General features: G+C 52.0%; 1 protein-coding gene across 2 annotated transcripts; it reads left to right on the plus strand.

Annotated features, from left to right (window-relative positions):
- Window positions 1-777: 777 nt before the first annotated feature.
- Bpi (bactericidal permeability increasing protein) lies at window positions 778-26,615 on the plus strand. 2 transcript variants are annotated; one of them, XM_029536865.1, is made up of 15 exons: window positions 778-907; window positions 3,506-3,620; window positions 3,771-3,899; window positions 4,805-4,963; window positions 5,878-5,941; window positions 9,908-9,971; window positions 11,063-11,154; window positions 13,897-14,082; window positions 14,993-15,043; window positions 16,507-16,683; window positions 18,044-18,111; window positions 19,062-19,107; window positions 23,512-23,575; window positions 24,311-24,387; window positions 26,322-26,615. In XM_029536865.1, exons 1-15 carry the CDS (start codon window positions 778-780, stop codon window positions 26,358-26,360), a joined length of 1,461 nt encoding a protein of 486 aa, XP_029392725.1. In that variant the 3' UTR covers window positions 26,361-26,615. The 2 variants fall into 2 exon arrangements, with proteins under 2 accessions (XP_029392725.1, XP_021050605.1); XM_021194946.2 differs by having other exon boundaries at window positions 16,507-16,674.

The following is a 26,615-nucleotide window of genomic DNA, read 5'->3' on the forward strand; positions in this document are numbered from 1 at the left end:
CCCCCCCCGCCCACTGCCCACTCTATAGGAGAGGAAACCGAGGCTCAGAAATGCACAGAGAGGCTGAGACCAGCCTTAAAGAGTAGCTGAGATACCAAGGACAAGCCGCACGCCTTGAATCCCAGCACTCGGGAGGCAGAAGCAGGCGGATTTCTGAGTTCGAGGCCAGCCTGGTCTACAAAGTGAGTTCCAGGACAGCTAGGGCTATACAGAGAAACTCTGTCTCGAAAAAAAAAAAAAAAAAAAGGACAAGACTCCAGAATTAGAGCATTAAAAAAAATACCCCTGCGGCCTGGGATGGGGGGGGCACCTACAAAGGTCCCGTTTTTTTAAAAAACATTTTACTACGGAAAAACAAAAAACAAAAAAACAAAGGGACAGGAACTAGAGACTGTGACTCTCCATGTGGTTCAGCTTGGAAGAAAGCCTTACATGAGGCGAGGAGGACACAGGAAAAGGATGGAGTGTTTAGGAAGAGGAATCCGCCCTAGAGCCACGGGTCTCAACAGGCTCGCGCGTGCTGGCATGTATGTGAGCGTGCACGTGCCCAGCACATGCGCACATGCCCATGCTCGCACAGATCTCTAGGCTCCACTGGGGCAGCCCCTGGACTGGTCCCCAACGTTGATGGGGAACCGCAGCTGCCCTCCCCCTCCCGCCCCCACGGCTGCCTTCCTCCTTCCTCTTTCTACTACTGCCCTGCCCTTCCCCAAGAGGCTTCTTTATAGGTCTCAGGTTCCTATCCGAGGCTTTGAAGTTTGGGTGGCCCTAGAGGACATGACCTGGGGCCCTGACAACGTGCGGAAATGGTCAACCCTGGCGCTGCTGGCCATCATGGGCACAGCCCTGACAGCGGCCACCGACCCTGGCTTCGTGGCCATGATCTCCCAGAAGGGTCTGGACTTCGGTAATTGGATGCCTTTCTCTCTTCCTCCCCTTCCCTGACGGGGCACTTAGGGTGCACAGCCCTTTAAATCGGATGCCTGGCAAGTTCATTGCTCTGCTGGGGAGACCCTCCCTTCCCCCCTATTTTACATAGAAACTAAGGCACGGTCTCATAGGACTAGGAAAGTGCCCGAGCTGGGACTGGATCACACTACCCTAGAAGATTCCAAGTGCCCCGGGGCTCTGAGGGTCCCCACGGTCCCTTCTCTCTACACCGTGACATTTCTAGGCCCTTTCTTTCCAAAGCCAGTCGTCTGCCTTACCTCCTTTGTTAGAGACTGAGCGGGGGGGGGGGGGGGGGGGGGGGGGGGGGGGAGAGCGGGGGGGAGGGGGGCTCCAGTGAGATGTACACACCCTGAGGGCAGACTCTGGGAAAGCTACCCCAGGCTTTCCAAAGGCCAGGCAGGTAACAACTTGCTCACCTGCTTCGCTGCCAGGCGCCTCACAGATCCACCGGTCCGATTCTTCCATTGCAGGACTGGGTGGGTGGGACACAGCACTCCTGCAGGTGAGCAGAGTCTGTCTCTCTTGCAAAGGCTATGGAAAGTGCGCTCTCGTCCTCATTGAGGCCCTTTTTGGGGCTGTTTAGTGCCGCCTCCTGGTGGTAGAGAGAGGAACTGCAGAACTCAGGGCGCTCTCAGCTCAGCTCAAAGCAGGTCCTCAAACCCAGTGTGCATAGGCCCCAGGGGATCTGCTTTCCTATCCCAGAACTCATGTTCCAGACCATGCAGGCCATCGCAGGGATGCAAACAGATTCCCCTATGAGCGTCGAGGAGGATATGGTTGTGTTTAAACCCAGAGCTGGTGTGTGTGTACATACATGTCATATGAGTGCATGTGTGACTGACAGCTTTTGGGGGAGCAGAGGCTTAGCTCCAGTGTCCCATGCAGCAAGCCTATTATTCATTTGTATGCCCACATTCAAAGGTTGACCCTGGGGCCTGAGCTTGGGGAACAAGAAGCCTAGATCTCCCATCTTGCCTCTACCATAAGTCAGCTGTGAGCTCTTGCCTGGAGCACTAGGGGGTGAGAGGGAAGGGAAGGACCCCCTTCCTAGGATTGCTCAGCTTTTCAGGGAGCAGTGCTGGTGAACAGGAAGACCCCCATGCTTTTTACTGTTACTACTGCTGGTTATAATGACATCTGGGCTGGTTCCTGGCAAACTGGAAGCCACCTCAGGTCACCTCTCCGCCTCCCTCTTCTCCCCTCGGGGACATGGTTACCTGTTAGTTGGTGCTGTTAGCCACATCATCACTGGTGGCAGAATTCCTGCCTCTGGGACATTCATTTATTTACCCAACACATAGTACGTGCCAGGCACCATGGTAAATACCAGAGACACACTAATACAGGCACCAACTTCTGGGAACGTCCATCTAGCAAGGGAGAGTGACGTCAGTCAGAGTCATGGGAATAGATGCGTAGTTACGAAGAATGGGTGCTCCAAATGAGACACTAAGACTGTGAAGATGCTAAACATCTGTGTCAGGGAAGCTTCCTAAGGAACTGGTGATGGAACAGAGGAGAGCCGCATGTGCAAAGGTCCTGTAGCCAGAGTCTGGAGGCTATAGAGGTATGCATCAGTGGGACTACAGTCCAGAGGAAGGTGTGGAGAGAGATACTTGACCGGCTGTTTTCGGAGATTACATCTGAGCAGGATTGACAAACTATAGCCCGCAGGCTCAGTGTGGCTTGCTGTATATTTCTGAATGACCTATGAGCTAGGAAGGTTTTTGTTTTGGGATGTGTGTGCATACATTATAACGGGGGTGGGTACACCTGGGAGCCAGGGGGAAGCACGTGTGTTGTTCCTCAGGCACTGTGCACAGTGTGTGTGTGTGTGTGTGTGTGTGTGTGTGTGTGTGCATGAGTGCATATGTACCCATGGATGTGTGTGGGCGATGGTGCTCGTGTGTCGTGTGAAGGCCAGGAATTGATACTGGGTGTCTTCCTTGATCATTTTCCATTTTAAAATTTGAGGCCGATCTTCAATCCAGAGCTCTCTGATATGGCTGCTCTAGCCAGCCAGCTTGCTCTGGGGTCCCTGTCCCTGTCTCCTGAGCCCTGGAATTACAGACAAGTCACCCCACCCTCCAGCTTTATGTGACTTCTGGGGATCTGAACTTTGGTCCTTTACTGAACCATGTCCCTGGCATTTTTTTTTTTTTTGAGACAGGGTCTTGCAGTCTGCTCTTATATTCAAGCTCTCCTGCTTCTGCATCCTCAGTGCTGGGAATACAGGTGTACACATACATCCTTAAAGATGGTCTTTGTGGTTCAGATGGTTGAAAAAAATCAAAGAATGGTCCACTGTCCGAGAATGACTATTCCAGTGTTCACAGAGCAGTGCTGGGACATGGTCCTTCCTGTGTCTTTATCTCTGTGACATTGGAGTGGCCTACAGAATGGGGAGGAGTAGGTGAGCCACCGGCTCAAGGTCCTGGCTGTCTGAAGACAGACCCCCTGCTGCATCCCGCTGTCATCTCTGAGGTCAGGGAGCCTCCAGCCCTGCTTGTGAGCTGAGTTCTGAGTTTGCCTCTCTATGCTCTCTGTCCTCCAGCGTGCCAGCAGGGCGTGGTTGAGTTGCAGAAGGAGCTGCAGGCTATCAGTGTTCCTGACTTCTCTGGAGTCTTTAAGATCAAGCACCTGGGAAAGGGCTCCTACGAATTCTACAGGTGAGGCTTGCCATCTTTGTTGACAATCACCCTACAAGGTGGAAACTGCCTGTCCACGGTGGACCTAAGGAGCCTAAGGCACGGGAGTGACCCAATGGTGTGTCCAGGGCTGCATGTGGGTGATGCTGACTGGGACCTTTTCCTCTGCAGCATGGCTGTGGATGGATTTCATATCCCTAATCCTGAGATCGAGATGCTGCCCAGTGATGGCCTCCGACTGTCCATCAAAGATGCCAGCATCAAGATCAATGGAAGGTGGACATCAAGGAAGAACTTCCTGTAAGTCTCATGCGCAAGGGTTGCTGGATGGACTGGTGGCACTCGGAGGCATCAAGAGCCAGGGTGGTGGGAATGTCCACTTGTGCCTTGTCTATAGACATGTGTCACAACAGGGGATTCTGGGCTGGGAGAACTTTCCACTTAAAAGAACTTAAAAGCCTGAATGACAAGTTGAGTTCATTTGCGTCCTAGTGCAGGACGTGGCAAAGGTGAGTTGGTGTGTGTGGCTCAGAAGGGAAAGCTAAGTAGGACTTTTGCTTTCTTCCCTGTATTAGTCAGCTACTATTGCTGTGTAACAAGCATCCCAACCTCAAGGGCTTGCAACAATAACCATGGTGCTGTGTCTGTAGCTGAGCATCAGCTAGGCCCAGCTAAAAGGTGTGGTTCCTTCCCTGATGTGCTGTGTGCCACCCAGAGCATAAGTCTTAGTGATAGGGAAAAAAAATGTGCAAAAGGCAGAGCTGACCATGCACATTCCTGTCCCCTGCCTTATATAAATTCATTTCCTTCCTACAGGGAAGGTGCTCAACTTCATTAGTAGATTACTGGATCAGTCATTGTTTAAAGTCACAACACCCAACACTCAGATTTGTAGTGACAAAGCTGAGACGTATGCCCCATGGTCAGCTTCTAGTACAAAGTCTGGATAAGAAAACAGAAGCTCAGAGAGGCTAAGAACCGGGAACGAAGCCACACAGCAAGGGCTCTGAGGGAGGCAGGGTAGCCACCGTGTGGAAACAGGTTGGGATGTCAAGTTAGAAGCCTGAACCCCAGTGTTGTGAGGCTCCTTTGCACAGCTGCCTCTTCTCTCTGAAGCCCCTGATCCCTGGAGTGGGGGGACCCCCCCTTGCTAATGGGGGGAGTACCAGGAGGAAAGGCTGCACTTCCCTCTCTCTCCCTCTCAGCAAAGCCAGTGGCAATTTTGACCTGCGCATCCAGGGCGTGTCCATCTCCGCCGACCTGATGCTGGGCAGTGACTCCTCAGGCCACATCACCACCATCTGTTCCAACTGCGACAGTCACATCGACAGCGTCCGTATCAAAATCTCAGGCAGCATGCTGGGGTAGGTCTCCTGGGGCTGTGGTCCTGAGAGAAGACTGTCCCCCTCAACCCCAAGTCCCCTTCCGCAGAAAATACAGCTGTAGACTCTCCTCCACACAGCTGTTTTAGAGCCTTGGATGTGGGAGGGGCAGGGCCTCAAGTAGAGCAGACGCTGTCTCAAGGGACAGCTCAGGGCTGACAGGTGGTCATATTCCTGTTCCATCATTACCTACAAGACACGCTCTGCGCCAGACCTGGAAAGTCTGCACAGAGATGGACACCTATCCCTTCCTCACTATCCCTTCGTCAACCAGCCATCACGGCTCAGCATATTCGTGCTCTTATGCCATCTGCCCAGGGTCCTCAGAAAGAGGTCTCCTGACCACCACCGAATAGTCAAGGGTGGGGCTGTCTGACCCCCGGCTCTCAGGCAGCCCAGACCTGTTGCCTAAAGCATGTGACTTAGTGGGGAAAGAAAAGTGTTAGGGGTGTCACTGCATCCATGCAGGGCTCACCGAGGCCCGTAAGAACTTAAGAAAGGCACAGAGCACCCTGGACACTTAGCACTGGAGGAGCTGGCCCAATCTGGGGGCAGGAGGAAATGACATTTGAACTGAGATGAAAAGAATGCGTGGGTAGAAGTTGGTGCTGGGGTGTTTTGGACAAAGGGGACAACATGTACCAACTGTGGTGACAGGAAGCAGAGGTACCAGGGAACAAGGCAGGCCAGTGTGTCTGGTTTACAGAGGGGGAGGGCAGTGGAGAGATGGGAATGGTGAGGGGCAGGTGTCAGTAGCTATTAAGAAAGCAGTTCAGTAAGCAGGTTGCTGCAAAACAGAGAGATGTCTAATGAAGACTCCCCCACCAAGGCCTAGCTGCCAGGGTTCCCAGGTACACCTGAAAGTCTCCTGTATGTCCCCACATGTCAACCTCCAGGTGGCTGATCCAACTGTTCCACAGGAAAATTGAGACTTCCCTGAAAAACATCATTTACAAGAAGGTAGGAGGCCCTGGGCATCAGTGGGGCGGGGCGGAGACCTCATGGACACACCTTGGCCCGAATCCCAACCCCTTAGCATCCTCAGAGCTTTGGATTCCATCCCCAGAGCCCAGCTGTGCGCTTTACAGTGAGGCCCTGTAGAAGGCCTAGGGAGGGGCTTCCTCCTACCCAGAAAGCCTTCCTGAAACTGCCAAGTGACCTGTGTGCACCCGCCTCTGTGTCACAGTGGAACAGCCTCAACCTCCCTCCTGTCTCCTCCTTGCTCTCCTCCCCTCCCCCACCCTGCCTGGTCCTGCCCTAGAACACATGGCACCAGGAAGAGGCATCTTGATGGGGTTCCTGTGGAATGTGGAGCCCAGTTAGAGTGAGGGTGCAGATGGCAGGGTGTCCCCCATCCTGCCACAGCATAACACTATTGCAAGAACCCTCTGTGTCTACACTGAGTACTAGGTCCCCAAAGGTCATCAGCAGCAGGATATTCTGCTTGGCAGCAGCCTCCCCCACCCCCAACTTAAGAACCTTGGTGTCAGATGCCACAGGCTGCAGGAGGGCCTGAGCAGGCTGGAGCAGGCTGGGGAGTTGGCCAAGAATGGAGCTAAGGCCCTGGGAGGCTGCTGATTTGGAACCTCCCATTGGTCTGGTGGGTAAGCAACAGAGGGCACATAGTACCTCAGGAGCAGCCGGAGTGTTCAGCCATCCCTGAACCCCCTGTCAACCTGAGCCAGGGAGAGAAGTGGCACAGGGCCTCCGAGAAGGATGGCCCAGTTCCTCTTGGGACTTTAAGGCCTCCTGTAACAGAAGCACATCCCAAGGGAAGCGTACCCACCCCTTCCCTCCTTCCTCCCCACCCTCTCTCTCTCCCTCCCCTCCTCCCTCTCTCCCCAGTTGGGGGCTCCAGGCAGGATCTGGGCTGCAAACCAAGGCCCAGCAATAAGTGGACTTTATTCTTTAATCCATTCAGCCAGTCTGGATCTTTTCATCGGAGAGTTAAGACCATTTACATTCGTGGTCAGCTCACCTGCATGCCTGCGCGTGTGCGTGTGCGTGTGTGTACAGGGTACGGGTGCACTCACATGTGTCAGTGCCCACACACTCTCGCCCACTCTGCCCATGTGGAGGTCAGAGGACAGCTCAGGTGTCTGTCCCCACTTTCCACCTTGCTCGAGCTGTGCAAGTCCCTCTGTTGCTTGTCTGCGGCACACAGCAAGCAAAGGTGACACGGAAGCTTCTGGACATTTTTCTGTCCCCACCTTCCATCTCTCCATTGGAAGCACTTGGTGCCAGGTGGCTGTGCTACCAGCTTCTACACAGGCCCTGGGGACTCAAACTCAGCTCGAGTGGCAAGCATCTTTACCACTGAACCCCACATTTGGGGTTGTCACTGAGAGGCGGTGCACACCAACGTCTTTTTCTTAAAGGTTGTCTAGGTTACCAAGTGGAAGCCCCAGTTCTTTCCTTCCTCTCACTGGTTTCCTCTTAATGAGATAGCTCCTTGCCCAAACTCTGGACTGGTGTGTGTCTCTCCTGTGTGTCATGTGTGCCCCCACACACCCACCCACACCCACGGAGGAGTCCTGTAAATAACGCCATCAGCATTGCTTAGTGGGGAAGAATGGCTTTGGTCTGTGGTCAGTGTGGGGGGTCTGTGTGGGGGTCTTTACTTCCCTTTTGGTGATAACTTTTCCTGGTAGCCTCTAGACAGTTCTTGGTTTGGGGACTGAGAAGGCACATCCCTTACCCCTCACCCACCCCCTGTCCCAGGCTTCTGGGGACAGGTATGCTGTCACTCTGGTGACTTTGCCTGCATGAGTGGCTTCTCTTCTGCTGCCTCCAGGATTCTTCCTTTATTGAGGCTTCTCCTCTTGAGCCTCAATGGGTCATGAAACAGCCTCGAATACCTAGTGTTCTTAAATGTAATTTCTTTCCCCAGATCTGAGGGATTTCCTGCAATAATTTTTTTTTAATTGAAAATTTCCCACCTTTGTTCTGTCTCGGTTTCCTGATGAACCACTGGTCTAGTTACCATGACACCGAGATCTTGGATGTTGTGGCCATAGCTCCTTTCCCCTGGCCACTGTCTGTGTGTACGAACACCTCAATCTTGCCTTCAATTCCCAACATTGCTTCATCCTCCTGGTCTAGTCTCTCGGCGATGGCATTGATTATTTTACTCATTGCTGGTTCAAAACGTGACAAAGTTGGCAAGGGTTAGTTCAGCTGTTGCTTGAAGGTTTGGCCCAGAATGGAAGGGCAGTCAGGGCAGTGAGAGAATGAGGTGACGGTAGCACCACATCCAGTCAGGAAGCAGAGAGGTAGATGCTGGGTTATTCCGTTTTTATTCAGTTGGGGAATCACCTCTTGGAACGATGCTACCCTATAAAGCCTTTTCTTCCTGCCTTGAAGGCTATATCTTGGGCCCTGTACCCTACCCAGAGGATAAAGCACAGCTTAAACGAGCCAGTGCTGTGCCACACTCATGATAAGACTCTGTCGTAAGAGTTCCAGTGGAAGCCTGCCTGACCTTGGGGTCATTAGCAAGTCCAGTTATGTGGGCACAAACACAGCGATTGTGTTTGTGTCTGATGACCTGGATGGGTAGGTGCTACGTGGCTGACAGGCAGGAAGTCTACAGAACTTGGATGTGAAGGACAAAGGGGTCATCCGTGTCTTAGGTGGGATTGGGTGAGGTTTCATCATCTCTTCAAAACAACACGCAATTTAAAACGTGAAATTCTCATATTTCTAGAATTTTCCATTTCCATAGTTTTGGATAATGGTTGATTGTAGGTGAGCAAATTTTGCCAATGGCAGAGGTTTGGTTATCTAGGCTATGAGAATTGACCTGTTCCATGCCACAGGTGGGGAAATACACTTCTAGAGAAACAGAGAGATTTCCTCAGCAATCAAGTCGGTCAGTGTGTCTCCCCTTGTGAGCTATATCATGGGAAGCTGCCAGAAACGGCCTCTCCAGTCACAAGGCCAAGGGGAGGGTGCCCACCAACAGCTGAGGCTAGAGGATGCACCACTATCAAGAACACAGAGAAGGGAAGGCTAACCAGGTCCAACTTCTTCATTCCATGAAGGATCTGAGACAACAACAACAAATTAAATAGTTAATTAAATAAAAATGAACTAACAATAACAGTGAGCCGAACAGTGTAGCATGGATCAAACAAATACCCATTAGCGAAGTTTTACGTGCAGGAAAGACACGGAAAGGAGTACGTAGGCTGTATAATCTTGCACAACAGTCACCGTTTCAGAGCTTGCTGGTGGCCAAGGGAACAAGGGAAGCTTGGTTAGCTGCCTGGGTTTTAAGAAGACACCAAAGGAAGGGAGAGTGCATGCTGTGGCTTGGATTTGGATCCACAGAGTTCATGCAGATACATGAACTTAATCCCCAAATTAGTCTGTTAATGGTCTTTAAAGGTACAGCCTATGGGAGGCAATCAGGGTCAAACGAGCCCCCATGATGCACTGCTGCTTGATGGGAGGAGACAGAGGAACCCAAGCTAGGACATGTCTCTCTATCTTGCCATGGTCTTCCCTCTACCATGTTACGATGCAGCGAGAAGTCTCCTCCTGACACCAAGCAGATGCCAGCCCCTCGTTCTTAGGCTTTATAAAGAACCATGTGCTAAATAAACCCGTGTTCTCTGTAAATTACTTGGTCTCCAGTATTTTGCTATAGCCACAGAGAAAAGATGGAGACAGTGTGTCTTGACTCTCAGTTGTGTGTGTGACACTTAAAAAAAAAAAGAATTATTTATTTTATGTACATAAGTACACTGTCACTCTCTTCAGACACACCAGAAGAGGGCATCTGATCCCTTTACAGATGGTTGTGAGCCACCATGTGGTTGCTGGGAATTGAACTCAGGATCTCTGGAAGAGCCATCTCTCCAGCCCCTGTGGCTGGCACTTCTCACTTCTGAAGCTCACTGACATCTCTTTGGTTGCCCCTAGATCTGCAAGATTGTGAGAAACTCTGTGTCCTCCAAGCTGCAGCCTTATCTGAAGACTCTTCCTGGTGAGGGCTGGGAGTGGGCTGAAAATAGAAGGGGTACCGGGAGTGGGAGAGAGGCAGAGTGGACGTGGCAGGCCTGGGCCTGCTGAGGAGGGGCAGAGCAGGCTAATTCCACCAGAGCTGGCACTGGGCCAGTTCCTCGTGTGTCCAGGAGTAAAATGGCAAGTAACTGCCTTCAGTCAGGCACAAGGCAAACACCTGGTACCCTGGCACCCCTGCACAACAGCGCCCTGGGACCCCACACCCAGTACCCCCACACCTCTACTCTCTGAGGCCTGTGAGCCACAGTCTGAGATATGAAGCCCCTCACTTCTCTCAAGACCTCACTCTCCACACCCTGCTAAAGGGTCGATATCTCTATACACAGCAAATGGCAAAGAACAGCTGCGGCTGCTGGCAGGCATCCTCCTGTCCTGGGGACCCAGGAGGCCCCAGCCTCCTCACTTCACTCTTGGAGAAATTAAGGCTCAGAGAGGGGGCAGACACGGGCTTGAGGTTCCAGAGCCACCCAGAAGGTTCTGGATCCCAGAGTGGAGTTAAAATGTTATTCTTGAGCAATTTCATACATGTATATGATGTATGTTAATCTTGTCCACCTGAAGGTGGGTTTTATAAACCGACTGTCCCCTTTTGGACTGCAGCCCTGCTGGGTCCATAATACATGCTCTGATGTGGGACCAAAAAACAAACAAACAAACAAACAAACAAACAAACAAACAAACAGCTTCTCCCCACCCCTCCAGGATCTCACTTAGCAGCCCAGGCTAGTCTCAAACTCTTAGCAATCTGGCTGGCTTCAACCTCAAAGCAATCCTTTTGCCTCTGTCCCCCATATAATGGGACTGTAAGCATGTTGCCCCCTCAATGAGCCACTGTTATCTGTAAGAATGTGTGTGCGTGAATGCGTGTGCATGTGTGCATGTGTGTGTGTGTGCATATGGGGCTAGGGACTGAACCCCGCCTGGTCTGGCATTGGCTCACTAGGTGCTCCGACCCAATATCCATCTCCAGACGTCACGTCTTTTAAGGGAATCTCATGCAGGCTACTGCCACTGAAACCAGCTCACAGCTCACAGCCCACCTTCTCTGTCTAGTGGTATACAGAGTGGATGATGTGACCTCGATTGACTACAGACTGGTGGCTCCCCTGACAACCACGAACCAGTTCCTGGAGGGGCAGCTAAAGGTAAGGCTTCCACAGAGGTGTGTACCTGCTCACGTGTGCACTCTGTAACCCCAGAAATGGACTTCTTCCTGCTTTTTTTTAACCCCACTCCACACTCCCCTGCATCCCCACCCCAGCCCTACTGGCCCCCAAGATCCCAAAGACTCACACTACGCCTGCCCATAACCCAGGGCCTTTGCACTGCCTTTCACCTCTACCCCGGCTTCTCGGTAGCGATATGGACAGAGCCCTCCTTGCTTCCTCCCAGTACTTGCTCAAATAGGCCTTCTTCCCAGGAATGTCTTCCCAGAGATGCTGTCTCCCACCACTCTTGCTGAAGCAGCCCCTGACTGTGCCCCCAGCACTGCTTTTATCTCAACAAAGCTAATTACCCAACATGCACCAGGATGAGGCGGGGCAGGGGCTGCTCTGTTCACTTCTGTGTATACAACATCTACAGTGCTTAGGAAATTTGTTGGATGGGAGGAAGGAAAGAAGGAGGAAGAGAGGGAGGGAGGAGGAAGGAAAGAAGGAGGGAAAGAGGGAGGGAGGGAAGGAAAGGAGGGAGGGAGGGAAGAAAGGAAAGATTGGCAAAGCAACAGAGGGAGATCAATGACATTACCAGTCAGTGGTTCTTAGCCTTTCTAATGCTGCGACCTTTTAAAGCAGTTCCACATGTTGTAGTGACCCTCAACCATAAGACTATCTTGTTGTCACTTCATAACTGTCATTTTGCCACTGTTATGAATTGTAATGCAAATATCTGATATTCAGGATATCTGCTATCTGTGATCCCTGTGGGGGTCCCAATCCACAGGTTGAGGATCACTGGCTTCCATCATACCACCTAGAAATAAGCACTCTCAAGTCCGAGGTAGACCCTCCAACCCTTCTCTACAGCAATACAACGTACCCAGAGAGGCCAAGAGCGGGGAACAGACACAAAGACAGCAACAGTGCACGCAGAGGCGTAGACACAGCTCCACACAGCTTTGCCCACACAGCCCAGATGCAAATGCACACACTGCACACACACGCTTCATGATCCTGTTGCGAACACTGCTCCCCATCACTGAGCCAGAGGAGCACACTGCGGCGGACAAGTCCCAAGCTGCCCATGGATCATCTCCTGTGGCCTTCCACTGGTGGCTCTGTCCTTCAGTGAACAACCAGAGGAAGGCCCGCGCAGTTCCCCGCCTGGGACAGGTGGACTCTTTCTGGGTGTCCCATGCAGCAAACCGGAGCTGCGGTGGGTACTGAACCAGGACCAATTTGCCCACTGTGTGGCATGCCAGTCACTAAAATGGCAAGAGCTAGTCACATGATGGGTAAGTGTGCGAATGCAGCCCAGGTCTCTGCATCTTGGGGATGTTCATGGGCTGGTACCTGGGGAAAGGTGATGGGAGGTTAACCAGGGGCGGATGGACGACAGAAAAACAATGAACTCGGGGCAGCCAGAGCCCTGCAGTCATCCAGGAAGAAAGAACAGGCAGCTGCATCACAGGGATCATCCTGACAGCTCTCTGGGCACCGTGACTACCGTCTAGAGGTGCTGGACAAGACTGAATGCCCCTCTCATCCACATATATACAAGCAGTGCACACACCTACGCATATACATAGATACACCTGTGCGCACACATTGCGCACAAATGCATATACCAGAACACGTGCACATGTGCACAGGACAGCCAGGGCTATGCAGAGAAACTCTGTCTTGGGGGTGGGGTGGGGAGGAACTGTGTAGTCAGCTGAGTGCTATACACCTTTAATCTCAACATTCAGGTGGCAGAGCAGGAGGATCCTTTGTGAGTTCAGCCTGGACTATATAGCAAGTTTCAGACCAGCCAAGGCTACACAGAGACCCTGTCTCAGAAAGAGAGAGAGAAAGAAAGAAAGAAAGAAAGAAAGAAAGAAAGAAAGAAAGAAAGAAAGAAAGAAAGAAAGAAAGAAAGAAAGAAAGAAAGGAAGGANAGGAGGAAGGAAGGAAGGAAGGAAGGAAGGAAGGAAGGAAGGAAGGAAGGAAGGAAGGAAGGAAGGAAGGAAGGAAGGAAGGGTGGATGGACAGAGGAAGGTATGGACAGAGGGAAGGTAGGAAGGAAGGAAGAAAAAAGGAAAATTAAAGAAAGGAATTATGGGTGACATGGGTATAAAGGCCAGCATGACTCGTGGGATCAGAGAACGGGCTGGCCTGCAGCAGTACAGGGCCTCTCCGCATGTCTGACATCAAAGGTTCACGGTCCGCACTGCCCTCCTGTCCACACAAGGCACGGCACTGACTGTAACATTGGTCTTTTTGCGCACATTTCAGACTCTATGCTCTTTAATTTCTACCTAGGTGATATTCTACCATTTGCTCTTATAGTTTGCCTCTTTGAGCTCAACATTATTTTCCTTCCTAAACAAACCATCTGCTTTCATCACACATTGTCACATCACATTAGAGACCCAGGGAGCATGCATCCTCCCTGAAGCATGTAATGCTTACCGAAACACACATGATTCAGCCTTCCGAATTCTGCTAATGGGACAGAGGAGGCAACTGTTCTCTTGATGGATGCAGAGCTGACCGGCAAGAGGGAGGTGGCGTGGTACAGCCACTGCCTCTGCTCAGGATGTTGGGAAGCTCACCCAGGTGCCCCTCCCCCACAGCCCCCATATCACTGGCAGTTCCTGCTCAGGTCTAGCTGGTCCCCTCCCGTCTTTTACTGGACTCTCCTGCAGTCCTAGAAGGACACCTAGACTTGCTGTTCTTTACTTCCAGGGGGAGTTTTTCTGGAGGGGCCACCAAGGCCCACTTCCCATTCACCCGCCAGTAATGAGGTTTGTGCCCAACAGTGACTACATGGTATGCATGGGCATCTCTGACTACTTCTTCAACACTGCGGTATTTGCATACCAAGAGTCTGGGACCTTGAAGATAACCCTGGGGGACCCATCGGTGAGTGTGGCCGACTGGGAACACAGAAGATCAAGAGCCCAGCAGACCTTGGTGGGAGGCTTTGTTCCCGGGGGCAAAGACTAGGTCCACTCATTGTCAACTGAGGTTAATTATGCATCCTTGTACCTCAGACCCATCTGTAGGCCACCACACTAATGTCCTCCCCAAAGGCCATTGTGACTATTAATGAGGCAGCAGGGTAAGAGGCTGGGAACCCGTGGCTCAGTGCTGAGCAGTCATGCCCACCCACACCCCCACACCCACCACCCCCACCCCCATTCCTGCCCCTAACTCAGCATCACCTGCCCAAAGCAACCATCGATCTCATTGGCTCTTACCTCATGTTCACGGCTGGACCCACTCTGGACCTCAGTTTCCCCACATGTACATGATGAAGCTTCTCTACAACCTAGGGGGTACAGCCATCCCGACCTGGTCCCCCACGCCCTAGGTTCATCTTACTGCACTCATCAGAGCCATCGGGTTCTCATCCCTGAATAGGAAGGAATGTAGAAGGAATGCCCACTGCCCACTACAGAAGCAAGCACAGACCGCCCGGCGGGGCTCAGGCTGCCTACTCAGAGCAAGTCTGGGACCCACAGCTGGTGCTCCTCGGGAGTCAGAGGCGGCAGGGGTGGGGCGTCACAGGACGGGGGATGGGGGATGGGTTTGTCAGGCTGCTGTCGTTAGAGGGGTAGCATGGAATCAGGCACACTGAAGCATAAAATCTGTGATTGGCTGGTCAGCGGATGGCGGTCACGGGCCACATGTACCCTTCCTGGCCTATTGCTACCCAAGGAGTTCCTGATGGTATTGCTACAGTGGTACCAGTGTGCACCAGTGTCCATAGTCTTGCCTCTGGCCTGGCCCTTGCCTCTTCTTCTCAGCCTGTAACAGTCTCCCAATGTCTTTTTCAAAGGATGGCAGATTCCAGCTGAACACTGACTTCCTTAAGACCTTCCTGCCCAAGGTAGGAGACTTATCTCCTCACTCAGCTCACAAAGGTTGCTGGGGAGGACTGGACCACCATGATAGGATGAGAACCCCCTCCAGGCCCATAGGCAGCAGAGTGGAGGTGTCTCAGGATAGCCCAGCACAGACATAGTCCAAGTGCCCCACCAATGCCCTGAGGATAAGGCCAGGTGCCGGCCTCACACAGACATCAAATCTCTGCTGAGCTGGGGACCAACAGAGCAGACCACCTACCTGTTATCTCCCACCTCCGTCTCTGTCTTCTCTCTCTCTCTCTCTCTCTCACACACACACACACACACACACACACACACACACACTCTGCTGAGCTGGGGACCAACAGAACAGACCACCTACCTGTTATCTCCCACCTCCGTCTCTGTCTTCTCTCTCTCTCTCTCTTACACACACACACACACACACACACACACACACACACACACACACACACACACACACACACACACACACACACACACGGCACTACCCTCCCCCTGGTGCCCTCCTCCCCCTTGTTTGCCTCCCCTCCCCTCTCTGCTTCTCCTCCCCTCTCTGCCTCCTCCCCACTCTCTGCCTCTCCTCCCCTCTCTGCCTCCTCCCCACTCTCTGCCTCTCCTCCCCTCTCTGCCTCCTCCCCCCTCTCTGCCTCCTCCCCCCTCTGCTTCCTTCATGTTCCTCTGCTTCCTGCCTCTCTCAGTCCTGTAAAGATGGAAATTTTCCACTCAGGTGCACAAGGCAGCTAAACAACCAAGCCATGCATGCAGTCTGTGATGGTGACAGGGCAGCCGAGGTGGACAGGAGGGCTCTTTTTGCAGGCTGAATGGCTTAAGCCAGAGACTTATGTCTAAGAGTTCTGGGATCTGGAAGACCAAGATTGGGGTTCTGGGAGGACAGTCTGACAGCCACTAGTGGAGAGGGGAGCGCCAGCAAGACGGTTTTGTCAGCTCCGAGCCTGCCTCATGGCCTCACACAACCTGGTTTCCACAGAGGCCCATCTCTAAGCAAAGCCACATTGCTGCAACGGGAGTTACAGAAAAGGAGCACACATGTTCCATAGGAACTTGGGAGACGGTGGCTGGGGGAAATGTCCAGGGAAAGTTGCTTGCACATTCCAGAGAGAAGAAGGGAGGGTCAAGACTCTCCTAAGCTCTCCTCAAAACCCACACTGTCCCGTGACAAAGTGACAGTTGAGCTGATGTCTGAAGGAAAGCTTGGCAGCCTGCCTGCGGAAGAACAGGGACACGCACTGAAGGAAGGGACACAGACAGTGGGGAGGGGTTTCCATGGGAAAGAGCGTTGCATGAGGAGAGCAGAAGTGATGTCATGTCCCTGGGGGTGGGGGCGACAGGGCCAGCAGGGCCAGACTAACACTGCTCTGTATGCTGATGGGCCACCATGAGTCTTAGAAACCTTTAAATAAGAAAGACCTCTTCTGTCCCTTGTCCCCACTGGGACCTGCAGGTGGCCAAGAAGTTCCCCAGCATGGGGGTGCAGCTGCTCATCTCAGTGCCCTCGTCTACGCACCTGAGCATACGACCCTCAGGCCTCTCATTCAATCCTAAACTGGAGATCCAGGCCTTTGTGGTCCTCCCCAACGCCTCCCTGGTCCCTCTCTTCGTTCTTGGCATGGTAAGAAGGGTGAGGACAGGTTCAAGCCCAGACATGATGACTCCATAGCTTGAACCTCAAGACACCGCTTCACCTACACACACACACACACACACACACACCTACATACCTACACACCTACACACACACACATATATATATACACACTTACACACACACTTATACACACATATACACACACTTACACATACACATGCATACATACACACACATATACACATATACATACATACACACATACATATACCCACTTACACACACATACACACACACTTATACATACAGACAGACATAACACACACATACACACACACTTACACACACATACGCATACACACATACACATGCACACACACACATACACACATACACACACACACACACACACACACACATACACACCATAGGTACCCATTACCAGCTGGAGCGTGCACATTAGCTTACTCACATGTGGGTTAGTCACGCCTTCACCCTTTCATTTGTTCAGGAAGTTCCCAGCTGCCCATCTTTGTGAGCCAGATAGCACCTGTGTGGTTTTCCATCCATCCATTCACCTATGTGTCCAGTTGTTAACTAAGTCTAACTCATTCTTCTGGGAAATATGCTCAACCTTTTCTGGTCCCTACACCCATCACTTAACCAATTATTCATGAATCCATTTGCTTACGCCTTAATTTATTCCAATTTTCATTCCAATGTTGATTTGCATTCATTGGTTGGGTCACCCTTTTTTTTTTTTTTTTTTTTGGTTTTTCGAGACAGGGTTTCTCTGTATAGCCCTATAGACCAGGCTGGCCTCAAACTCAGAAATCCACCTGCCTCTGCCTCCCAAGTGCTGGGATTAAAGGCATGCACCACCACGCCCGGCTGGGTCACCCTATTCTTACAGAAATGTTTGGTGGCCTCTGCATGTGTCCAGCATCTCCCCCAGCAGGAGACACTCGAAGCCCGTGGACCACCTACATGGGTCTATACCCTACCAGAAGGGGGCGCTAGAGATCTGTGGCCGATCTACCCAGTTTGAAGCTGAAGCTCAGTTTGCTGATGAAATGAGTTCTGGTTTTGCTTACCTGAGGTCATCTGTAGGCCAGAAGCTGAGCTGGGGCTTCCCTTCCTTAGCAGGTTCGGTGTGAAGCAATGGGTGGCTATTGTATGCCAAGGCCAGCCTGGACTCCAGTGTCCTCCCCCTTGCCTCCCCCTCCCCCCAGGCTGACAGTCCAGAACTTAGAACCACAAGGCCAAAGCCAGTTCTCCTGGACTCTGTGGGTGTGACCCAGATGTATGGCCACACTGCTAGGCCTCTGAGGAGCAGACCCCTGACCCCCTCGCCTGGAGGTCAGGGCAGCTCCTCGGATCTCTTGCTTTGCAGAAAACAAATGCCTCTTTGGAAGTGGATGCTAAGGAAAACAGGCTTGTGGGAGAGATGAAGCTAGGCAGGTAAGCAGGCCTGGGGGGACAAGAGGAGAAGGGCGCCCATCCCTTCCTGAGAATAGTGGCCGCCACACACACTCAGCACCCAGCCTACCTGAGCAAGCCTCAGACAGTGTGCAGCGGGCACACGCTGCCCATTTGCTCAAAGCTGGGGAAAGGTGGGGTGGGGGGGTGGAGCACAGAGAGAATGAGAAACACTGATACAAAAGAATGGGATGATAGAAAACTAGAAACCATGGCCTCTGGTGCATGGCAGAGATGGGGTGAGGGAAGGGACTCCACAGAGCAGGGATGGGGGCGGGGCTACAGACTTAATGGACAGGCGGCAACAACTTTTCAGACTTTGAAGAACATTAGAGATTTGACTCAAGTCCCACTTTGTCACTATTACCTGTGTGGCCTTGGGGAGATGGTTTGCCCTCTCTGAGGGTGTTTTCTCACTTGTGAGACAGGAGCCTCCTGGAGCCTTAAAGGAGCAAAGCACCCACTCCAGTACCCGCTCTTGCTCTCAAATCACCTTTGAATGACATCCTGGCCTGTGGGATCAGGTGACCGACAAGCCTGAGGCCCCAGTGCCACAGCGAAGTCCTTGGGAGCCTGAGTCAATCTGTCTCTTGGCTTTGCTGGCCCCTGGATGGGCTGCATTCCCAGCAAGCTGTCCTAGCGTGCAGCCTGAGTGGCAGGACAGCGACACTCACTTGCTGTATTTTTAGACTTCGGGAACAGCTCCCGCTGGACAACACGTTTTCCTGTCAGCCCGAAGCAAGGAGGTGGACTGAGGGGCTTGGAGCTTAGGGTATGGTCAGCAAGACTAATAATTCTGAGGACCTGTGACTGTCCCCAGGGGAGATCTAAGGTCATGCTGAGACAGGGCACCGGGTCAGAGGCCTGGGTAGTGTCCATGGGTGGGTTCTCGGCCACTCGGGCCGCTGGATGACCTCATCTTCCTTCCTCAGCAGGCTGTTGCTGGAACTGAAGGAATCCAAATTTGGCCCCTTTAAGGTGAGTCAGAGCACTGCTGAGTAAGCCCCTCCCCGGGCTCTTCTGCAGGCAGCCTGCTTTGCGAGCAGCCTCTGGTCACGTGCCCTCTCTACTCAGTCTTTCATCACCCGAGCTGTGTCCTGGGAGTCCGCTGGGACAAAATGCACACAAAAGAATGGCTCAGTGTGCTTATTGAGTGGACAGATCAATCATGTTACTGAGCACCCACTCCTAGGTATTAGAAGATGAGAACAAGCTGAGTGCATTAGGCCCAGCCCTTGAGAAGTAGTGGCAGGCAGGTCTCTGTGTGTTCGAGACCAGCTTTGTCTACATAGTAAATTCTAGGTCAGCCAGGGCTATTGCATAATGAGACCATGTCTCAAAGAAAGAGGGTGGTGGTGGTGGTGGTGGTGGTGGCGGCGGCGGCGGCGGCGGCGGCGGTGCTGGTGCTGGCGGTGGTAGTGGTGGGAGAGATCAAGGCAGGCCACTCTGAGGATGTGCTATTTTGCCAGTCAGAATGAGCCAGCACCAGTGGGAACAACAGAGGCATAAGGCCCTATGATGGGGACATCTTAGCATGTGTAGGGAATGAAACCCTTGGCGTGTGTATGAAATCAGGGTGGCTGATGTATAGTGAGTAGAGGTCATAGAAGGTATGCCTGGTAAAGCAGGTCCTCTCGGAAGACTTGGGGAGGAAGGAGGGAGGAGGGAGGAGGGAGGAGGGAGGAGGGAAGATTGGGTTCAGGGTCAGCAAATAGCCTCAGTGAGCCTGTTCTTACAGGAAACAAGGAGCTATGGTTTACACTGCTTTTAGGGGCCTGTGGTTGGACTAAGGAACCAGCCCAAGAGTGTGGCCACAGGGGCGTGAGGAGGCCAGGAAGCAGAGGAAGGAAGGTGGGCTGGAGGAGCGATTTGGAGGGGGCCTAGGTAAAATTGATGCGAAATGTTTGTGAAAGAGCATTGTGGTGGCATCCGGGTTGTAGCTGAGTGACTGAATGACCCAGAAGAGGTCGGGCTGCTTGGCTGCTCTAGTGTTCTCCATCCTCCCCCAACCCTCCTCCCCCAGCCCCGCCCACAGGCTCACCTAGCTTCGACAGGTCAGGTAAACTGAGGAGGGCCAAGGGGGGGGACCTGGTGATTAATCACTCACAGATTTTCCTGAGGGAATAAAGCGTGAGTCACTGGGGCAAGAACTTCCCTGACCAGTGAGGAACTCTGAACTCTTTAAATTCTTTGAGGACCAGCCAGAAAGAAAAGAAAATCAAAAGGAAACACACACACACACACACACACACACACACACACACACACACACACTGAGTGGATGAAACAAGACAACTCCAACAATTTCACACATATACAGATATACATACATACATACATACATTTGTGCACATTCACACATTCATTTTGCGGAGCAAAGCTCTAACAAGCAAGCTCCAACCATTTTACACACATATGTACACAGTCACACATTTGGTGGATGGAGCCAGCTTCAAGAGCAGGCTCAAACAACTCTTTTTTCCTCTTAGCCTTTTTATACCATCTAAGACAAAGTTCTCTAGGTAAGAAAAAGATTACCTCATAGCCACAAGTTGCATATTCTCCAAATCACCATAAAAACCTATTCTTCAAAAACAGATTAAAATCATTACACAAAAGGAAATTACAACAGGATTCTTGATTGTGTATTCTTCTTTTGAAACTCATACCTAGCTGAATATTTCCCATCTATCTTTCTCTCCACAAGTCATCATAACCCCCAAGTAATAATTGTGTCATTGGTTAACAAAGTCTATAGTTGTAAGTTTTTTTTCCTGTGCATAGTGGATGACAATTTGTATTTACCAAGAAACAGATCATCCTCTATCTTACATCTTATATCTTATTTCTGAAGTCTTGTTCAGCTGGCTAATCAGTTATTCTTACACTCATAATAGAATTATTTACTCTTTATTCATAATCATGTCTTTTCATGGTACACACTGAAACCTGCAGCCACATCCCTAGATCACAAGACCCAGGAACTCAGAGCCAACCTAGAACGCAGTGTCCTCTCTGATCACTTACTGCTCCAAGCCCATTTTTCTCTCTCAAGTACAATTATGTGCTTGTAACGCATGAAAGCTCACTTTTATTTATATATTTCTGGCAAAAACAACTTAAACCACCTCCTTAAACTTTCTATTAGCTACCTCAACTTACTAAAACTGAATCAAATCAGGAATTCTGTAAAATCATTAGTTCATCTAAACAATATTATTTTATAAAAGTTCATCTTCATGCTGATCTACAGGAAAATTGCCCAGTAGAGTGGGCTGTCTCCCAAGAGGCAACCATACCAGACTACAGGCAGAGAGAGTCTCCCATGCCCAATCACATATGACAGATATATGACAAACTTGAGAAGGCACAGCAGTTGTAAAAAGCAACCCCCAGGGATGAAGCCCAGGGGCTGTGCCTTTCTGAGGTACCACCATTGCAGCTGTGCAAAACAGTGGACAGTCTCCTGGACACTCTCTTGCAGTTTCTCCTGCATGGCATCAGCCACAATACTGCACCTCCACACTGTGTACATGCATCCAACGAGGCTGATGCTCCTGGGGCATCTGGCAGAACCCTGCTTCCCAATGCAGAGCATCCGCCTTCATCGGTGGACGTGCCTCAAATTCCCCACTGAGGGCCTTGGAGCCACCAGCTCCAAATTCACATGGTCCTAGCCTGCCATCTCTGACTCTGCTGAGAATCCATCTGGGATAGCAACAGCAAACAGAAGGCCTGCCCACCCCTCCTGGAGATCCTCCAGGTTCTTCTGTCTCAGGCTGGCTTGGGCTGGTAACTAACTTCTGCTCCTGCAGAAAATGAAAATGGGTTTTCCCAAATGCAGAGCTAGGAGAACATCAAACTGAGTGGCCTAGGGGAGCACAGCCTGGGGAGCACAGCCTGGGAACTCAGCCTAGGGAACTACAGCCCGGGGGAGTACAGCCTGAGGAGCACAGCCTGGGGAGCAGAATCTGGAGAAGCAGAGCCCAGGGGAGCACAGCCTGAGGAGCACAGCCTGGGGAGCAGAGCCCAGGGGAACACAGCCTGGGGAGCAGAGCCCAGGGGAGCACAGCCTGAGGAGCACAGCCTGGCGACCAGAATCTGGGGAACCACAGCCTGAGGAGCACAGCCTGAGGAGTACAGCCTGGGGAGCAGAGCCCAGGGGAACACAGCCTGGGGGAACACCACCTGGGAAGCAGAGCCCAGGGGAGCACAGCCTGGGGGAGTACAGCCTGAGGAGCACAGCCTGGGGAGCAGAGTCTAGGGGAGCACAGCCTTGGGGAGCACAGTCTGGAGGACCACAGCCTGGGGAGCAGAGTCTAGGGGAGCACAGCCTTGGGGAGCACAGTCTGGAGGACCACAGCCTTGGGGAGCAAGCTTTATTACTCCAGAAACAATCGCACACACATTTACGAGCTCCAAGTGTCACCTCTCTGGGCAGGCATCCTAACGTGCCTTCCAGAGTGTTTTCACTTTTTATTTTTTTATTATTGTCAAAACAGCACATATGTAGCAGTGAGCACCCGGAACCTGCACTTTTGCAAATCCATTCCTACCATTGGGCTCATGGTCTAGAATATATCCTTCCTGGCTGTTTATTGTGCCTCTTTAATTAAAATTCAGAATTCCAGCCGGGTGTGGTGGCGCACGCCTTTAATCCCAGCACTTGGGAGGCAGAGGCAGGCGGATTTCTGAGTTCGAGGCCAGCCTGGTCTACAAAGTGTGTTCCAGGACAGCCAGGGCTGCACAGAGAAACCCTGTCTCAAAAAACAAAAACAAAAAAAATTCAGAATTCCTTGGTTCTTGGAGCCTCTTTCTCCTGCTTGACACATGGGCCCATCTCTGCGCTGATGGTTACATTTCTACAATATCGTGTTTAATGATTGCCTCCTATTTCTTGGTATGAAAGTAGGGCCACTTCTCCCAAGTGAGTCCCCTGCTGCAGGACTCAGTGGTCCTGTTAGCTTATCGTTTGTGGTAAGTGTGTCTGTGCAAGACTCGCTTCTCGAGTTTTGCTTTTGTTCCCTTCACTCTCCACCCTGCCCCCAGAATGAATGCGTGTATGAGGCCTGTTACTGCCCAAAAGAAAAGTCTGTGTTGATCTTAAACTCATGATCCCCCTGCCTCAGCACCTCAGTCACAGGTGTGTACCGTGTGTCCTACTCATTTGCTTTTGTTGACCCCCTTTCCCACGCTCCTGACCTTCCTAGATGGCCTGTGCTCCTGTGACCTCTGTCAGACGCTCACTTCCCAGTTTCCGTGTATCATATATCTCTTGTGGCCACTCGGGTGCTCCTCCCGGCTGGGAGGCTGCGGAGGGCTGAGTGGGAGGGAGAGGAAGTGTGAAGGACAGATAACACCGCCACACTGCTCCATCTGCAGGTGGAGTACCTGGAGGATGTCATAAACTACATCGTATCCACACTGGTGCTGCCCAAGATCAATGGTAAGAATAAGAAGCTGTGGAGAAAGCAATGGTTTTCAATCCCAGGCCAGAAATGTGGGGCTGCCTGCCTACAGGTCCTGGTTCCTGGCCAGGGTCGAAAGGGCAGAGGATGGGTCCCTCCAATGACCTCAAATGACAAAAAGATCTCACATGCCTTGGGCTCAGACTCCGCCCCCATCACTTACATCATTTCTGCCCATCTGACAGCAACCTATGCGGTGGGGGGCTGTTGAGTGACTTTTTGGGGGTGGCATAAAGTAACATCTGTCCCCCAACTGGGATTCACACCAGCAGCTCTGAGACTGACCCATCCAAGTTCATCTTCACGAGAAAGGTGGGTCTCCTCGGAGTTCCTCAGGGATCACTCTAACCAACCCGGGTTACTAAAGTCTCCTCTGCCCTCACCCACTGGCCTCAGTTCCACCTGAGTCCACAGAGCGCAGGAGTCGCTGCTCCAGCTACAGCCAGTTCCCAGCTTCATCTGCAACACAGAGGGACTCCTCAAGGACCTTGGGTCTGTGCTCCATCTGTGTAGCCCCAGGTTTCACTCAGGGGTGGTCCCGACCAACAATGTGTACCCTCAGAAGGGGAGAGGCCCACAGAGGTCCTGCATGTGACCTTGGGGGCAGATGGAGGACAAGGAGGCAGGGCACAGACATCAGGGCAGGTTTCCTTCCTGCCACCCACCTATGCCAGCCCCTGTCTCACTCCCTGCTCTGTTGTCTCACACCACAGAGAGGCTGCGTAGAGGCTTCCCTCTCCCTTTGCCTGCTGGGATCCAGTTCAGCGACTTCACGTTTTACCCCTACCAGGTAAGTCCTTGAGGTCTCCGGTCACCAAGCATCCCATGAAGACAGCAACTCAGCATTCGCTGCTGAGCCTCCTCCGTACCACACTCTGCATGGAGCTCTGCCTATTTGCACAACATCCCTAGAACACAGAGGAGCTGGGGCTTAGAAAACCTGCCTGGCATTAAGTGAAGTCCACAGTCTAAGCCAGGCTCCTTGCTTCTTACACCGTCGATGCTCGTTCCCGTAAATGTGGACTCGCCAGTCTGACACACGGTTATTTTTAGGTGCGAGTGTTTAAGTGCCTAATGTTAGATTCGATTACAAAGCAGCTGTAGAGAAAGAGAAGGCAGAAAAAAAGAGAGGCTTGGTCTGATCTGAGGCCGGGCCATGTTCATTCATAGCTAGGGGGCATCTTTGTCACCTACACGTGCAGATGCCTATAGGAGAAGATGGGACTCTTCTTGCTATTGTATGCTTATATGCTATAAGATGGGCCTCTTCTGGGGTGGGAATGACTTCTATAGTCTGCAAGGGAAGCTGGGAAGTGTAATCTTTCAGCAGGAAACTATCACCTGGTGCATGGTGAATGCGACAGACGCACCAAGCATCGGTCTGGGCCCATTTAGATAGCGTCCTCTCCGAACATGTCCTGCAGATGTGTGACACCCTGTGGTTTGCATATGCCTTCCTCTGAGTTTCCAGGCTCCTGAGCTCCCGGGACCCTTCCCTCAAGTGTTTCATTCTCCCTGTCTTGTTCTGTTCCCTTCCCCTCCCTGCACAGCAGCAAGCCCCGCCTCCCTCCCCAGCCATCTTCATCCCCCCCCCCATATTACTGGCATTCTTGGTCACTCTCAGCAGCTCCCCAAACTCAGCAGCTACCTCTGTGCTTTGGGACCACCAGCCCTCCTCTGTGCTGTGCATGTTCGGGCCCCTCCCTTCCTCGGTGTCTGCACCCCAAGTCCCTTTGCCCCTACACATCACAAGAAGCCTATAACTCCACAGGGAAGAAACCCTTGTCCAGTCCTGAGTTCCTACCTCTGCTGGCAGCTTGCCTTCCTGACATATGGTCACTGACGAGAAAGGTCCTTGTCACCAAGTTCCTTGCTCCAATGCAGCAGTTCTTCAACCTGTGGGTCAAGCAACCCCTTTGAAGGTCGAACAACCCTTCTACAGGGGCCACAAACCAGATATGTCACATATCAGATATCTATATTATGATTCACAACAGAAGCAAAATTACAGTTATGAAGTAGCAACGAAAATAATGTATGGCTGGGGAGTCACCACAACATGAAGAGATGTACTAAGGGGCCGCAGCACCAGGAAGGCTGAGAACCACGGCCCTAACGCCGGGTGTCAGACAACCTCAGTTCTTTAGACCAGGGGGCTGCTGAAGATGAGACTGGAAAACAGGTGATATAGATCAGAGAAATCTGCCCCCCAAGCCCCCCAAGAATCTCTGTTCTTAAATTTTATCAAAGTCACCCTTAAAAAAAAAAATCCCACCCAACTCTCCCCCTCCCCCCCCCAGCAAGATTTAATTTCTTCACTTAGAAACAGAGTGGAGAGCACTCTGGGTAGGGAGTAATTTTTCAGGCTTGATTGGAACCAGCTCTCTGAGCTGCTGCACAGAGGTCCCCAAGGCGGGCCTGCCCGGGAAGCTGATGACAGGCTCTCCAGGTGTCACTGCTGACACCCTAGGGTCCCCGTGCCTCCTGCCTTTCTCAAGCAGGCCTCCCCCCCCCATCCCCATCGTAGCCAAGCCCCCAAGTTTCCTTTTTTAAAAGCTGTGTGGGGTGTGCGCGCATGCGTGTGGAGGCCGAAGGTGACCGGTTTCCACCCTTCGCCCTCCACCTTCTATATTGAGACAGAGTTACCCAGACAGGATCCCTTCTTTAAAAATCCAGCCCAGCCGCAAAGGTGCATTTCAGCTAACGGTGCCCGTTTCTCCCTAGAATTTCCTGTTGCTTGAAGCGGATTTACACCTTATCTGAGATATCACCTCGGACCCTGGGCCAGGAAGCTATGCAGCTGCTCCCATCATACTCACCGGCTGTCCTGCTCCAGGAATCCTTTAGTCTTTGGCCCTGACCTGCAGCCTCCTGCTTGCTTCCCCATGCTGAAGCTGAGGGGAAAGCAGGAGATCTGTGTACCAGGGGTCCTGTGCCTCTTTCAGAGCAGCCCCACCGGCGTCCGCATTTCCGCTGGAGCTGCGACATTACTTTGGGCTTTACAAGAACACCCATTTT

This window comes from Mus pahari, chromosome 3, assembly GCF_900095145.1.
Source record: "Mus pahari chromosome 3, PAHARI_EIJ_v1.1, whole genome shotgun sequence".
Taxonomy (NCBI): domain Eukaryota; kingdom Metazoa; phylum Chordata; class Mammalia; order Rodentia; family Muridae; genus Mus; species Mus pahari.

What these genes read in the sequence shown, in the direction of transcription:
- Bpi (XM_029536865.1), top strand. Translation starts at nt 778, where the DNA reads ATGACCTGGGGCCCTGACAACGTGCGGAAATGGTCAACCCTGGCGCTG. An exon ending in TTCTTGGCATGGTAAGAAGG is followed by an intron (nt 16,684 to 18,043) that starts GTGAGGACAGGT and finishes CTTGCTTTGCAG; the next exon opens with AAAACAAATGCCTCTTTGGA. An exon ending in GGAGAGATGAAGCTAGGCAG is followed by an intron (nt 18,112 to 19,061) that starts GTAAGCAGGCCT and finishes TTCCTTCCTCAG; the next exon opens with CAGGCTGTTGCTGGAACTGA.